This window comes from Gopherus flavomarginatus, chromosome 9 (assembly GCF_025201925.1).
Source record: "Gopherus flavomarginatus isolate rGopFla2 chromosome 9, rGopFla2.mat.asm, whole genome shotgun sequence".
Lineage (NCBI taxonomy): Eukaryota > Metazoa > Chordata > Testudines > Testudinidae > Gopherus > Gopherus flavomarginatus.
Window position 1 is genome coordinate 17,058,516 of NC_066625.1, and position 16,004 is coordinate 17,074,519.

General features: G+C 41.5%; 1 protein-coding gene across 1 annotated transcript; it reads right to left on the bottom strand.

The window, feature by feature from the left end:
- Window positions 1-884: 884 nt before the first annotated feature.
- LOC127058522 (acyl-coenzyme A synthetase ACSM4, mitochondrial-like) lies at window positions 885-13,172 on the bottom strand. Its single transcript, XM_050968650.1, has 13 exons — window positions 12,972-13,172; window positions 10,140-10,350; window positions 9,685-9,892; window positions 8,491-8,634; window positions 7,413-7,569; window positions 6,713-6,792; window positions 5,435-5,558; window positions 4,831-4,911; window positions 4,654-4,755; window positions 3,655-3,782; window positions 3,107-3,206; window positions 1,936-2,055; window positions 885-971 (listed from the first exon to the last, which is right to left on the bottom strand). The coding sequence occupies exons 1-13, from the start codon at window positions 13,170-13,172 to the stop codon at window positions 885-887; spliced, it is 1,743 nt and encodes a 580-aa protein (XP_050824607.1).
- Window positions 13,173-16,004: the final 2,832 nt, after the last annotated feature.

The window sequence follows — 16,004 nt, forward strand, 5'->3', positions numbered from 1 at the left end:
ATTAAAGTGTGGTATCTGGAGGTGTTATCAGTTGAGCCGGCCTGTCCATTTTCACATGGTTTGGATAAGGTAAATCATTATAACTTCTAAAGGACATCTCTGTATTTTCTGCAGCTTGCAACACTGTCTCATTGATCTCAAATACTTTCCAGAACATAGATGCAACACAGCCAAATCCTAGATCTGAACACAATGGAGGCTGGGAAAGTTCAGGTTTAGCTCAGAACTCTGCTGCTAGCCCCTATCAATAAAATGCTTGAAACTGGAACCACATTTGGGAAAATTTGGTTTGCAACCAGATCTGAACTTTGCAGCTTGGTTTCATCATAGGATTCAATTTTGCAGCCCGGGTCCTTCTGTTAAATTTTCCAGGTAATCTAGGTTCTTATGATATTGGAAAAATCCAATAGAAAAAAGGCAATTATAACACAGAGACACTTGTGACACCCCAAGAACCTCTCAATTCCAACTAGCAAATGGTTCTCTATTTCTGTAACAGCAGATCAGAATCATAAAATCATAAAACTAGAAGGGACCTCGAGAGGTGATCTAGTCCAGTCCCCTGCACTTGTGGCAGCACTAAGTATTATCTAGAGACCATCCCTAGTCAGGCTGGCTATCACAGGAGAACACTGCAAAGGTGGTTTGGGGACTAGGGTGCACCTATTGTTAATCTGCAAAGAAAAATGAGAACTTGCATTGCCCTGAGGAGATTGTTTGGGTGATTAACAGACTGGTTAGGCATCAGCAAGTCTCTCTCTCGCTGGAAGTATGGGGGGAAGGAGGAAGAGAACAAGGTAACACACTTCGGGGTACCCTGAGAACTGTTACAACTTGCATGGCAACATTGGAGTGAAAGAAGCTATATTAAATTCTCAACAATGTTACTTTCGCCCCCATTCTTTGTTCCTTAACTCATTCCTCTTGATTTTCCCGGTGTTTGTCTTGGGGAGCTCTTGGACGAATTCCATCTAATAAAAAAAACAAAACAACTTAGTATGCTTCCAGTGATGTTTTGGGATTTTTTTTTTTTTGCATTGATGGCTCTGACCCCATGTGGAAGAATGGGAGGACTCACATGAGTCTGGGCTACATGCCTGACAGGTTCCAGAATCAGGCACTAACTAAGACTATGTCTACACTACAGCTTGTCGGCATAACTTATGTCACTCAGAGGTGTGAATAAACCACCTCCTGAGTGACATAAGTTAAACCAACATAAGTGCTCATGTGCACAGCGTTATGTTGGCAGGAGATCTCCTCCCACCGACATAGCTTCTGCCATTCAAGAAGGTGTTTTTATTATGCCGATGGGAGAGCTCTTTTCTGTCAGCATAGAGTGTCTTCACTTAATGCGCTGCAGCAAAACAGCTGCCTGCATAGGTACAGCTGTGCCACTGCAGTTCTGTACGTGTAGACGTGCCCTAACTGACTGCACATACGATTTCCCAAGATGCTCTGGGTTTTGTAAGAAACCTAAGATGGATACTTCCAGGGCTGTCTCTAATATGTTTACTCCAAAGCCAAAGGGACAAATTGTTCATCAGTTTTCAATCAGGCAAATTTCCACTGACATCACTGGAGTGTTCCTGAGTAAGGAGTAGGTAAAAGCTAAGTAACAAGCTGATGATTTTACCCCTAGTTTGGAACATGGGGAATATCTAACTAAGACATTCTACCTGGCCCAGGAATATTTTTAAAGGTACAGGGGCACATTTATTAACAAACAATTTTATAAAAAATGTATGAAAGAGAAAAATAAATGAGATTTAGGAAAGTTTCCCTGAACCAAAGGATCCCTCTAAATCTTGATCTCTCTCTTTTAGATGAGTGAAGGAATCTTTGTAGTTCTAAGTAAACCCAGAATGGTTCATTCTGGAGAGATTTAAGAAGGAGACGTATCCCATGTTAAAATCACCACTTGGGGGTACTTGCCTTTCTGGGATATTTGTATGGAGCGGTGACTTTCTTGACATGCTCCTGCAACTCAAGTCTTAATTTTTCCAGGTCACATGAGGAAAAGGCAGGCGATAAGACCACAAAAGCTTTCACCACCTACAGGGTAAAATCAATAGTACCAAACTGACACCAGCGATTTATAAATATTTTTAGATTTAGTTCTCAGTTAGCAATATCGCTCCCAGAGCACAAGATAGTTAAGAGATGTGTGAAGAAGCCAGTCTGTCTCTAAAACTGAGCACCAGCCTGTGATCAGCCTGTGTGTAGGCAGGTAAGTGACAGGAGGGGTCCATGGACTGTCCTCTCTGCCCTTCACAGCAGTGCGGGGGTCACATGCAATTGTAGTTCTCACAATCACAATGGTTGCTCCTGGCTTGTGCTCTCACCATCTCCAAATCTGGCCATGCCGGTTAGGAAGCATGGACGTGGCCTCGCTCCCCCCATCACACACACTAAGCAGCAGGGCTGGTCGGGCTTAGGAAGGAGCACCTGGAAGGGGGATTGCAGTGACTGTGCTGTGTGGGAGCTTCAGGAAGCTTTGATTTCTCTGAAGCACTGAGCATGCACTGGTCACACAACTCACACTGAGGCAGTACAGTTCCACTCCACAATGGCAGGACTGTGCTTTCAAGGCACTCTTGCGCCTAGTCTGCACACAGTTTTTGTCCTGGTATAACTATGCTGATGTGGGGTGTGATTTTTTTTTTCAATGTAACCACTAGTATGGATACAATTATACCAGTATAAAGTTGCCCTGTACCAGTATAGCTTATTCCCCTTTCAGTATGGGAATAGCTGTACCGATATCAGCACATTTCTACCAATAACTGCATCCACACAAAGGGTGCTGTACTGCTTTAAGTATACCAGTATTGTAAAAAGTGTTACAACTTGGGTGTCTTGACAAGCCCTTAGTAGCAGGAAGGTCTATTGATGAGAAAGTGTCTGTCACCATAATTATCTCTTGGGGAGAGACTGTGGAGATGAATAAATAGAGCAAAGGGATGTACATAGATTTCTGTTTATCACCCTGGTAAAGGACCGTTCACACTGACGTGATGCTGTGCAACAGCTGCACTTTGTACAGTGAATCGCAAACTGTTTTGCCTCTATGAAATATTTTCCTCATCACTCTCAACCTCATTACCTCGCCTCTGAGGGGGTCTGGGCTGCTGACAGCAGCAGATTCTACTACAGCCGGGTGCTCTATCAAGGCATTCTCTACTTCAGATGGTCCAATACGATACCTAGGAGAGGAAAAGGAGGTATTTAATTATAATCTGCTGTGAATATGGTCTTTTAACCAGTACTGGGGTATGAAAGAACTGATTATTGCCTAAGGACCCAACCAAAATCAGACCCATGTTGTGCTAGGTGTGCTGCAAAAAACTCCCTCCTCCAACAGACAAAGGGTGGCAGGAGAAACAGAGGCAGGAACTGACTTGACCAAGATTACACAGCAGGGCAGTGGCAGAGCCAAGGATAGAATCCAGCTCTCCTGAGTCCTAGTCTAATGCACTAGTCATTGAAGCATGCTGCCAGAATAAGACTATGTCTGATTCATTCAAATTCTTGTAATTCCCCTTGTAAATTACTTCTTGCCAAAAAACTCATCACCAGTTTCTCTCTTATAAATCTTGTTATATTATGCTAGAACTATACAGAAATCTTGAAAAAACAGTAAAACAAACTAACCCTGAAGAATTGATGATATCATCAGATCTTCCAAGAAACCAGAAATATCCTTCTTCATCCATAGTCCCTCTGTCCCCCGTGATAAAAAAATTTCCACGTTCTGATGAAGCGGTTTTCTCAGGGTTATCCTGAGAACATTTCACAAATGACAATTAAAATCTTGAGTGTAGTTAAAAATCTTTAGTGTAGTATAATCATAAATTCTCCTGTTTTACACACAACTGTAAAGTGATCAGACCTGTATAGCATATTAATGTACAGCAATGAAAGAGAAATAAATAACAATCCTTTGTCTTTAAATAGCACCTTTGGTAATAGAATCTCAAAGAGTTGTGCAAAGGTGGGTATTATAAACTCCACCTCATTGGTGGGGAAAGGTTCAGACAGAGGTTCAGAATTAGATATAGTCCATAGTAGAGGAGGAGACGCAGGGGGCATTCTGCTTCAAAATTCCTCCTTGAATTCTTCAGGACACATAGGGAGGCATGCTCTGCTACACCCTTTATTTACATATTTTTATTTATCTATGTCACACAGCAAGGTGGTGGCACAGTCAGGAAAGGAAGTCCAGGTTTCAAGATGTCCTCATCACCTGCTCAAAACTTTAGATTTATATCCACATGGAGGTGCATTATAGATGCACAAATAATGCACACTACACATATAATACTCAGTGCAGTCAGGGTCATTGGTGAGGACGTGCTAGATGGAACTTCAGCTTGACTTTCAGAGCCCAGTTTTAAAAGGTGCTGAACCAAAACTCCAGATCCAAACACCTCCAAATGTTGAGATGATTGAAATCTGGATCTAGATTCTTTTAACCTGGTCCCACCTCTACTTTGAAGAGAGTTCCTTCAGATTCTCCTTAGTTGGGAGGACTGTTAGTCCAGTGCATACCTTGAGATTTGTGAATAGGCATAAAATCTGAGGAAAATCTGGGTCTTTGTATCTAGTATGGAATTATAGGGGTTTCCTATAGTGGTAAAACACGTTCCTTACTATGTACTTAGAGAAAAGACCAAGTGGCCTTTTAGGTTTGATTCTGATGGCAATTTCCCCTTCTTGTCCAGGAGGCAGAACATTAGCATTCTCATCTATGATCTAGAAGAAGAAAAACATACTTCAGTAAAGCAAATAACTTAAACTGATATAAGACAGAAAGTTGTATTAACAAACCTGAACATCATAAAGGGGAGCTGTCTTTCCCATTGATCCTGGTTTAATCTTCATCCCTTTGAAAACCGAACAAATTATTCCCTGTAAAAAGAGAATTTTATTTCTGCAGAAATATTACATATATTCAGTCAGGTTCTATAGTCGTTAATTTTCCACTTCCAATTCCAAACTGCTATGAATTAAGGGTTACAAAAATCCTGTGGGCTAGGCAAGTATTTTAAAGATTGGGACGGTGGAGTAACTTGCATGAGGTCACACAGCAAGTCTGTGAAATAACCTGTAAAAGAATCCAGTTATCTTGACCTCCAGTCCTATATATTAGCAACAACATCCACTTTCTTCCCTATCACTTCACTCAGGATTTTCTCAGAAATCTTTACGGAAAGATGAAAAAACAAAAAACTCCACCTTTTCCCTGATCTCTACAAGAAAGCCATGTTTTCAAATCAACATGAATGTATACGTTACTGTATTTTAATGGATTCTTCCTTGACATTTCAAGTAAGTAACAAATGGTTTCCTTTTGGCTTTTTTTAACCATACAACTCAAAAAAGCAAACAAAATTAAAACTAACTAACACATTATTAACCCATTTGAACGTACTGTTTCTGTTTGTCCATACATTTCACAGATAGTCAGGCCAGTTGTCCTTTTCCACTGCTCCATCACTTCTGGGTTGAGTGGCTCCCCTCCACTCACACAGTGCTGCAGACTCATGAACTTGTAACTTAATAAGGATTTAAAAAATCATGAGAGTCACTGAAAGACCATTGAGGGCAAAGGGGCCTGTCACTGGATTCCAGTGGATATTGGTGATAAGCACAGCAGCTATAGGGCTTGCAAACGACAACAAACAATAATGGAAAGCTCTTGGTTGAAAGAGCTAAATTCACTCGAGTACAGAAATCAGCAGAAGAGATTTCAGCTACTTTAGCTCCTGGTTCGGCAAGGACACATGCCTGTGCTAAACTCTGTACAGTATGCCACTGAAATCAGCTCCCATTCCTACTCAGTTACAGTAACATGAATGGGCCATTATGAAAAAACACATCGCTAAGGTATGAAAAACAAAATCCTTTGATAACTGAAATTTATGGCAGAGAATTTTGCTAGCATTTAGCAGTTTACTACACAAGATTACTCATGAGTCCTGCTACTGCATGTGCAGAAGGACCATCTTTGGAGGGTTGTATTCCCAGCACTGAAATCATGGCACTAACTAGTGTTTTTGACCCTGTTGTTAGCACTGTGTAAAACTTGACACACCAGCTCAGTCTACTTAAGTTTTCAGAAGGTCACCCATTACCATGGAATCTGAGCACCTCTAAATGGATTCATGAGAACACTGTTTCTGGGTTTGGTGCACTCGGCTTCACCCCCTTTGACAGGAGCGGAGCCAGGGTTTTTGCCATCCTAGGCGGGGGTCCTTCCGCGCTCCTGGTCTTTGGGGCACTTCAGCGGCGGGTCCCGGAGCGAGTGAAAGACTTGCCGCAGAATTGCCGCTGAAGACCCGGAGTATGGAAGGACCCTCCACCGCCGAATTGCCGCCGAGAGCGGCAAAATGCCGCCCCCCCAAATCCTGGTGCCCTAGGCAACCATCTAGTTTGCCTAAATGGAAGAGCCGGCCCTTCCCTTTGAGCTTTGCTAAGAATGTCAGCTTTGACCTCAACATTTTGGAGAGAAACAGTGGAAAATCCTGTGTATCCTTTATCTTTCATAATGAAACTATGAAAAACCCACGCATTTCTCATAACTATCTTTTCAGAAGATGCTGGTTATATGGATGAAACTCAATATATTGTGCCAAGCACCTAGAACTGTGACTTCATTAAAATTTATCCAGGTGAGTATTGTTAGTAAGTCTTCTCTTTGCTGAAGTACCTGGTAAGATCATGCTGCACCAGCATGCGGAACAAAGTCGGAGCACCAAAGATAGCGGTGATGGGAAATCTGGAGAGAGTCTAGTGAAATAAAACAGCAAGAGGAACAAAGTTTATATGTGAACTTCAGCAAAGATTACATTAGCTAAGGGAGTTTGGGAGAATGTGTGGGGGAGAAAGTTCCCCCTTCTCTGCTAAAAACAGAGGGGAAGTCCACTCCCCAATCTCACCCTCCTCCTTAGCCAGTGTAGAGAGAGCTCCTTCTCCAGTTTCAAACTACTGTAATCACTGATATTATCAAATACTATCTCTTCATTGACTGTACCAACGTTCTGGCTCTCTTTTGGCTTTCCCCCCGAAATGTCACTAGTTACTACAGCTGTTGAGTGTTACTTTACATTCATGTTCTGGAATGCTATGAATAAAGATTAAGTAATGACCTCAGGATTAGAGTTAGTTTTTCAACTAATCATTATTTTGTCAAAAATACTGATTTGTCTAAACTGAACCTGTGTCCATTTGACTAATTTCCTGACTTGAAAAAGAAGTTGAGAAAAGGTCAAAATTTAAACAAAATATTTTGATTGACCTGAAGTGAAAAATCCTAATAGGAGCTGCTCAGTTAATTCAAGATTTGTTTTCAGGTCTACCTTGCACATGGGGAAACTTCAACAAATCTACAGGATGGCTTTTTTTCTTACATTTAGGATAGTTGTTGATTCAACCTGTGGAAGGTTATGTACAAAGACACATGATCCGAAAACCCATGGATCAAGAACAGACCCCAGCGAAGCTATTATCCAGCCTGTATCTGATAAGCACCACATCATGTCTTCAGGAGTCAAATCCAGCCAGTATCTGATATGAAGAGAAAAGAGTGGTTACGGAAAAGCTTTTTTTTTTTTAAATAGACAATGGAACTAGAAATCAAGAACTTTAACTAGGTGTATATACATTAAGCATTAACAAGGGTATTGCCTCATGATGAGCTTGTGGGCTCCATTCTTTTTGCAGGAATAACCCATGTGGGAGAGCTGGGGACTCTGAATTTAATCAGGGTGAATTTCCTTTGTGTTCTTCCATTGTTGCATGGGGGGAAACAAGGTGGTAGAGGAAGAAATTGAGAATTCTACAGAGGAGGCTGGAAATTCCACTCTTTAAATTCATGGATCTCAGTGATTGTGCTGGGGGCAAAGGTGATCTGTGTCATGGAGTCCTAGAAGATCAGAGTTGGAAGGAACCTCAGGAGGTCATCTAGTCCAGCCCCTTGCTCAAAGCAGGACCACTCCCTGGACAGATTTTTGCCCCAGATCCCTAAATGACCCCCTTAAGGATTGAACTCACAACCCTGGGTTTAGCAGGCCAATGCTCAAACCACTGAGTTGTCTCTCCCCCTTGAGTTTTCCTGCCTTTGCACAGCTGTCCAATCCCAAGATGCTCTGTAGCCCCATGCATGTGGTATCTATAAGAGCTGTGCTTCTAGAGTTATCTCCAGTTGTAGGTTGTCACCTGAATCCCTCTCAAGAAATGCTGGGAGTCATTCCTTAATTCAAAATGGAAAGATAAGGTCTGATCCCACTTCCCTTTTAGACAGGGGGAGTTTTGCCAGTGATATCAGTAGGGAGGAGGATTGAAGCCACACATTGCATATTTCTTACCCAGTGCTTCTTAATCAGACCTTTGACCAAGATAACTGAGATACACCAATCAGACTCATGCTTTCCACTTCACACTCAGTTTGACCCCATGTTATAAAACTACCAGAGGCATAGTCCTTACCTTTCACTTATGACAGGTCTAAAACCAAGACTGCCCTGGGAGTGTTCAGCCATTTTTGGAGAACCTGTGGTTCCGCTAGTAAAGTAGATAACCATTGGGTCTTGAATCTTTGTTTTAACACAGATGTGTTCAGCAGGTTGTGCTCTTTAAAAAATAATTTCAAAAAATTATATTATTTAAAATATAGAATATAATGGTGGCTAAAACGGACACAGGTGCAATCTGCTGAGGTTTTGACATGCAAATGTGGATTTGCTGTTGCAACTGCCCTCTTTCCCATCCAGGATGAAGCTCCTCCTTTGTCCTTTGGATATTACTTCTCCCTGGAGAGAACCCTGACTGTCTTTCAGATAGCCTGCCTTACTCTAGTCGCATTTCTCATCCAGCATTAAATCCTATCCTGCTAATATAATTAAACAACAGAAAAGTTATTGAGACATCAGCATGGTAGAGTCTTCTTAGAGGAGAAAGAGAAAGAAGACACCAGGGAAGCTTCATGTAGGAAGCAAAAATTGATATATTAGTGGGACAATCAAGTTGGGAAATGTGGATACCACATCATCACTTGCACTTCAGTGATTCTCAGAAAGCTAAGAAGGAGGTGAGGAATTCGGGTATAAATCAGGTAGTTACCTATGGGTGAACACATTCAAAAAAAAAAGTTCAAAATATGATCTAAACTCAATCCAAACATGTCAAGAGTTTAAAAAATGGATTAACTTTAAAGAAAATATCACACTGCGTGTATTTCCTGGGTCCACATAGGCGCAGAAATTCCAAACAACTATTAGAAATGTTTTTCTTGTGATCTAGCTGACCAGGCTAGAATTTGGAAGCACAGAAATACTGCAAGAAATTCTGCAGTGAGACTTCCAGTCTAGTTTTCAAAAGGAAGAGATTTGGAGATGTCCACATGAGCACCAAGGGCCAATTATTCCATAGACACATTTGACCAAATTAGACAAAAACAACTTAGGTCTAGTTCCTGCCCCTATTTCATGTACAGAATGCCCATTAAGTAAGGAGAGGAGGGACCCACCTGGAAAGAGACTGCTGTTGGAAAACCAAGTCCGAATTGGAAACATCAGCAAGGCTGTTGCAAAATGCCTGCCTCTGTGTCTAATGGATACAATGTACTTTTGAGAAAGCCTCGTTTTCTATTCTGTTATTGTAGCACTGCTAATGCCTACTTACTTGTATAGTTCATTAAAGTTCAGCCACCCATCTCTTCTGCCTTCGGATACAATTAACTTGGTTTTCAGAAACTGGCAATCAGATGCAACTGCGTCCACTGCGGATGCCAGCATATCATTGGTAATGATACACTTGGCCTTACAAGCCTGAAGTCTATACGAAATGTCTTTAGCTGTTAATTGAGAGGTCCCTAAAACAAGGCTGATCCCTGGAAGAGCAATAAGGTTATTTTTTAAAAGGACATTTTTAATTTGATCATTTTCTGTGTGGGAACATACCCCAAAATTATTCCCCAGCTTATACCAAAAAGTAATTTGAATCAATATTGGTAGGCAAAAACTGTATAGTAGTTCATTAATGTATATAGTTTGGTTTTTTTTCATAAAGAAGAAAACTAATACATTTCTTTTCTTAACATTTTTTTTAGCTATCAATCTGAGCAATCTGAAACTGACCTGTTCTCATACAAGCCACGTTCACCAGCCACCATTCCGGTATCCGGGGCAGAATCAGCATAACTCTGTCTCCCTTCTGCAGACCACATATATCAGAGAGGACATTGGCCACTTTTCGGGAGTGGAATCCCAGCTCCTCAAAGCTCCACCTCACTTCATTTCCTCTTCCATTTACCCACCAGAAGGCTGGGTTTGATGATCTCTTTCCATCCTACAAAACAGCACAAGGGGTTAAAAGAAAAATGATCATTTCAAATGCCAATCAAACTTGTGATGCGCATCTATCAATGAGTTTGCTGTGGATCTGTATATCCCATGGCGTGCACATTGGGGATCATCCAAAGCCCATTGAAGTCATTGGAAAAACTCTTGTTGACCTCACATAGCTTTGGATCAACCCCAGTTACTTCCAGTAATCTTACTTTTTCTGAGCCCTAGGAGTCTGAAAGCCTGCCCAGACTTTCACCTGAAGTCTCTAATGCTCAGCATTAACACTCTTACGATGCATCGGATGATATGAAACGCTTTACCTGTCACACCTCATTTTCTGGGCACAGAGTCAGGGGAATCTATTAAATGATGGTAACAGAGACAGGGTGAAATGAAATGACATGAGAATGCTGAAGAACAATTCTGTCTCCTTCATGATGGACTCAGAACAAAAAGGAGCAATGGAGCTAATTGATGGTAAGGACTTCCTCCATGATGATCTGTGCATTATTAGAATCTATTCTGGAGAGAGATAGCTGTGCCTTGGGGAAAGATTTCCCCCTCAGTCAAATGAGGTCACTTTGTATGGGACCTTTGACATTATTATTTCACTTATGTAAATAAAGGGTTTAAATAGGCATCAGAGCACAGGTAGTTTGTTAGCTCTCAGTACAGGGCTGGCCTTACCATGAGGTGAACTGAGGCAGCCACCTCAGGTGCCAGACTGTGTGGGGGCACCACTAGGACCCAGAGTGTAGAAAATTGTGTCTACTGCTGGTTCATATGTATTCTCTGTGCTCTAGATGCACAGAGATGGTGGAGTGCTGTGCTGCATTTTTCTCTGCATCAACTCATCAATGGCAAATTTTGAAGCAACATCTGGGAACATCCTCTCTAACACTGAAACCACTCTGTGCCACACGATGGGAAAGTCGAGTGAAGGCAATAAAGCCTATCAAACACCAAATTGGGAAGACAGATGCAGCCATAGTTGCCATTATGGAGGATAATGCTATGACAGGAACTGTTCGTGGGAGAACAGTTGCAGAGGGAAATGGAATCACCAGAAACATACGTAACTTCAAATTTCTGTGTGGCTTAGTGTTGTGGCATGACATACTGTTTGAAATAAATGTTGTAAGCAAGAGACTCCAAAGTGTTGACCTTGATATATCTGGAGTAATGGAACAACTGGACAAAGCAAAGTCATACCTACAGTCTTACTGGTCAGATGAGAGATTTCAAAACGTTCTGAACAGTGCACAAAAGTTAGCAGAGGACCTTCACAGTGAAGCTATTTTCCCACCCATTCAAGAATACAAGAGTCACCGAAGAAGAAGACATTTTGTTTACAAGGCACAGGATAATCCCATAAGAGACCCCAAACAACAATTCAAAGTTGAATTCTGTAACCAAGTGCTAGATTGTGCAAGACAGTCAGTAGAAGAACGTTTCACGCAGCTCAAGGAACACAGCAGTATATTTGAGATGTTGTATGATATTCCAAAACTCCTTGCTATACCTGAAGAAGGCCTACACCAGCAATGCAGGGCACTAGAGACAGTGCTGATACATGATGACATGCACGATATTGATGCTAGTGATTTAGGTGATGAACTGAAAGCCCTTTCAAGATACATTTCAGCAGGATCAACTCCCAACGCTGTTCTGGAATATATGTGCACAAATAAGATGACCACCCTCTTTTCAAATGCTTTTGTTGCTCTGCACATACTTCTAACACTTCCTATAACAGTTAGAATATCAGGGTTGGAAGGGACCTCAGGAGGTCATCTAGTCCAACTCCCTGCTCAAAGCAGGACTAATCCCCAGACAGATTTTTACCCCAGTTCCCTAGGTGGCCCCCATAAGGATTAAACTCACAACCCTGGGTTTAGCAGTCCAATGCTCAAACCACTGAGCTATCCCTCCCCCCTTGCCAGGGGAGAACACAGCTTTTCCAAGCTGAAGCTAATAAAAACACATCTACTCTCCACAATGACACAGGAGAGGCTGGTCGGCCTTGCAACCATCTCAATAGAGCATGAGCTGGCCCAGACTGTGAATCTTGAGGAATCAGTTAAAATCTTTGCAAACAAGAAGACATGGAAAGCACCACTTTGATTATTCAAATAGATAAAAATGCAGACAAGAAAAGTTACATTTGCTGGTCAGGCGTTTGAAAGTTAAGTGTTACTTAAAACTTTTGAACAAGACATTTTAAGTTGTTAGTTCTCCTTTATTGGGGTAGATAGCTGAGCAGTACATGAGAGGAGTAGAACAGGAAGAAGGCAGAACTGAGACCTTTCAAAGTTTTGGCCCAAGTGAGGGGGAATGGTGGCATCATTTGATCTCCTTGCCTCACATGCCAAAAGTTGTGGGCTGGCCCTGCTTAACCTTCCTGCTGTACCTATGCAAGGAGTCTCAATACGACTTTGATGGGAGAAAAGTGAACAAGTTTTAGCCCAAGGAACCCAGCCCGTCTAATGATAAAGCATGAGAAGCATGATCATTTCAAATGCAAATTATCTTCAGAAACTGATATGTCTTTTAAATAAATGACAAAAATAGTTATTCAAAAAGAAATAAAATCTCTAATCTGCCCAATGACAGAGATTTTACCTTTTCCATCTGAGACCATTTATCCAGCACATCACTTGCAAAGTTAAAGTATTCAGGCACTTGCTGTTCACCCTGCCTGATAGATTCATCCTGTGAAAACAGCTCTGGGGCAAGAAGCTTGGGCTGCTTATGGAAAAGCCTACAACTTGATTTGGGAATCCATAAGGATTTGAGACTCTGTAATTTAAGCAAAGTCTTCATGGTAGCAGAGGATTTGTCAGGTTGTTTTAGACCATGTAAGAAAATAAATAGAATAGTTGTTGTGGATCCTGAAACAAAAGAAAAGACAAAAACAACAGTTATCATCCTGAAAGTTGTCTGACAAACAGGCGAAGACAGAGAGTCTAATTCTGGTTTGGTGTATTGATCAGTACAAATCTCTTCTAATAAACATGGTCAATCTGTAGTTTTTAATAGAATGTCTGTAAAGTGGCTCACACTGTTTGGAAAAACCATTCATTTATTTGGCTTATTTATATCTTGCACCACCAAGTCCTTAAGAAATTAGCTGTCTGCAGCATTAATCTTGGATCTTATTTGCAGCTTCATGGCTGTGGATCTGTATATCCCATGGCGTGTACTGCTCTTTAGAGGTGCTAATCACTCACAATTCTTATTGAAGTCAGTCAGTGTCATTTAAGACGCACTGATGTCCGTATCCAAGAATGGTGACACTTTGTATTCTCCACCTGCTAAAACTACCCTGACTTCTTTAACTTTCCTGTGTGTAGCACGTACTTAGCTGATATTTTCCAAGAGGTTTCCACAACCATCCGCACAGACTTTTCCTGATCAATGTGCAGGGCCAGCTCCAGGTTTTCTGCTGCCCCAAGCGGCGAAAAAAGAAAAACAAAAAAAAGTTGAGGTAGCCACTCTCTTCAGTGGCAGTTTGGTGGCAGGTCCTTCACTCTGTTTCTTCCTCTTCAGTGGCATGTCGGCAGCAGCTCAAACACGAAAAGAGGGACTGAGGGACTGGCCGCCGATTTCCTGCCCCAAGCACCTGGTGCCTGGAGCTGGCTCTGTCAATGTGCTAGAAGACTACCTCATTCATCACATAGATCCCAATCCAGCAAAGCACATAAGCATTTCCATAACATTAAGCATGTGTATTAGTGTTAACTTCAGTGGGACTATTCAGGTTCTTAAAGTAAACACATGCTTAAACACTTTGCTAGCTTAGGGCCACATTCCCCAGTTTGGTTCTTTGCTGTAAGATAGGTCTACATTTGTCTTACATTGTACTACATCTCCCATCTGAATTCACAGTAATGATCCCAAATGCTTCGGAGTCCATTTACATTCTTCCTTGATGTATGTGCCTTCTCTCTTTCTCTCTCTTTAGTATTATCACAAACGTGGAGATCTTGGCTTCAATCCTTTTGCCAAATGGTATGCACATAATGAACACTCAGGGTCCATTACATGCTCCCAGCTCGGGTAGATGGACATATACTAGCTCTGCTGAAGTTAACACATGCAGTGTAGCTGCGGGGAGTAAAGGCACCAGCTTGGGATAGCCACCTGAATGCAACTCCATCCAGACACTCTGCGTATATACTTGGTGACGCGCCAGAGCTATTCCTGGCTAGACTGCTATTTTTATCATGTTAGCTCAAGCAGAGCTAGCATATGTTTGTCTATTTAAGCTGGGAAGCATGCTCCTACCTGCAGTGTAGATGTACTCAGAGAGTGTTGTAAGTGTACCTAGAGCATTACGTCATGGAATAAAACACAGGCCCTGCCCTGCAGATCTTGCAGTCAGAACATTTACCAGTGGCGACCTAAAGGCCTATCAAGGTATGCACATTGTTTTCTGTCTCCCCACCCCTCCTATTCATGAACCCTTTTCAAGTTTCTGGAAGATATGCTTTAATCAAACAGAAGTTCTTAGACTCAGTACAAAAGTAACTGGGTGAAATTCTATGGCCTGTGTTACTCAGAAGATCAGACAAGATGAGCTAATGGTCCCTTATGGCCTTAAAAATCTATGAATTAAATAGAAAAAAAATCATTTATAGCTGTGTTCTGGATCAAGTTATTTCCATGTGTAACTATATGAAGGCACACTGAGTGAGTTTTGCCCTTTGTCCTGGTTTTCTATTCAGCGCCATATTTACTCCACCTCCAGTTTCTAACCTTAGCTTAACTCTTTCTCTAATCTGATGTGGAACTTTCTTGAAAGCTCATAGACTATCCTAGTATTATTTATCGTCAGAATATCCCCTACCATAGCACTAGTATAGTCAAAGCATATCAGCGAGTTAGGTGAGTTTGGCCACCTTCCTGCATGATTCCATGTTAGCTATTGTTCAGCGAAACAAGGTCTTCTCCAACCACACCCCTCAAGATACTTTCCAAGGGTTCCCTCCATTAATGCAGTTTAATTCAGTGCTTTGTAGTTTCTAGTTTGTTCCGTGAGTCCTACACTTTATTTCCAACCTTGCAGTCTTTAGGAATCTCACCCTAATCATTCCTTGATCAAGTCTTTTAAAACTCACAGATGTGTGTTTCCTAGACCCTATGCTTTGTCTCCTTTTCACAGCATCTATTCTTTTTAGAACAAGTTTTGCTTCCTGCACACTATTTGCTGTAGCACCCCCTAAAAAAAATGATCTGACCTTTATTCCCAAAGACAATATAACTATTTAATAGCTGGACTCTTTCCTTGTTCCTCAGCAGGAGCTGTCTCACCAATGTTTAACCTGTGTATCAGGAGAAGGTACCCAATGAACCTCTATCACACTGATTTTTCCAGTGATATATGACTGCACTGAAGGAAATTTTGTGGGCCTGACACTGGATTGACATTCATCCTGTGAGATTTAATGACTTCTGTGGAGGCAATGAATCCTAGTAAGAGGTATTTGTATCATTCACAATAAAAAAATGCTCATTATTGGACATTCTTCATGGAGGGGGTCATTTTTTACTTTGTATTTGCACAAAACCTAGCACAGTGGGGCTCCAGTCCTGATTGTAGTACAGAACACTGGGGGGCCCCCGGATGAATACAATAATCATCATCAGGAAGTA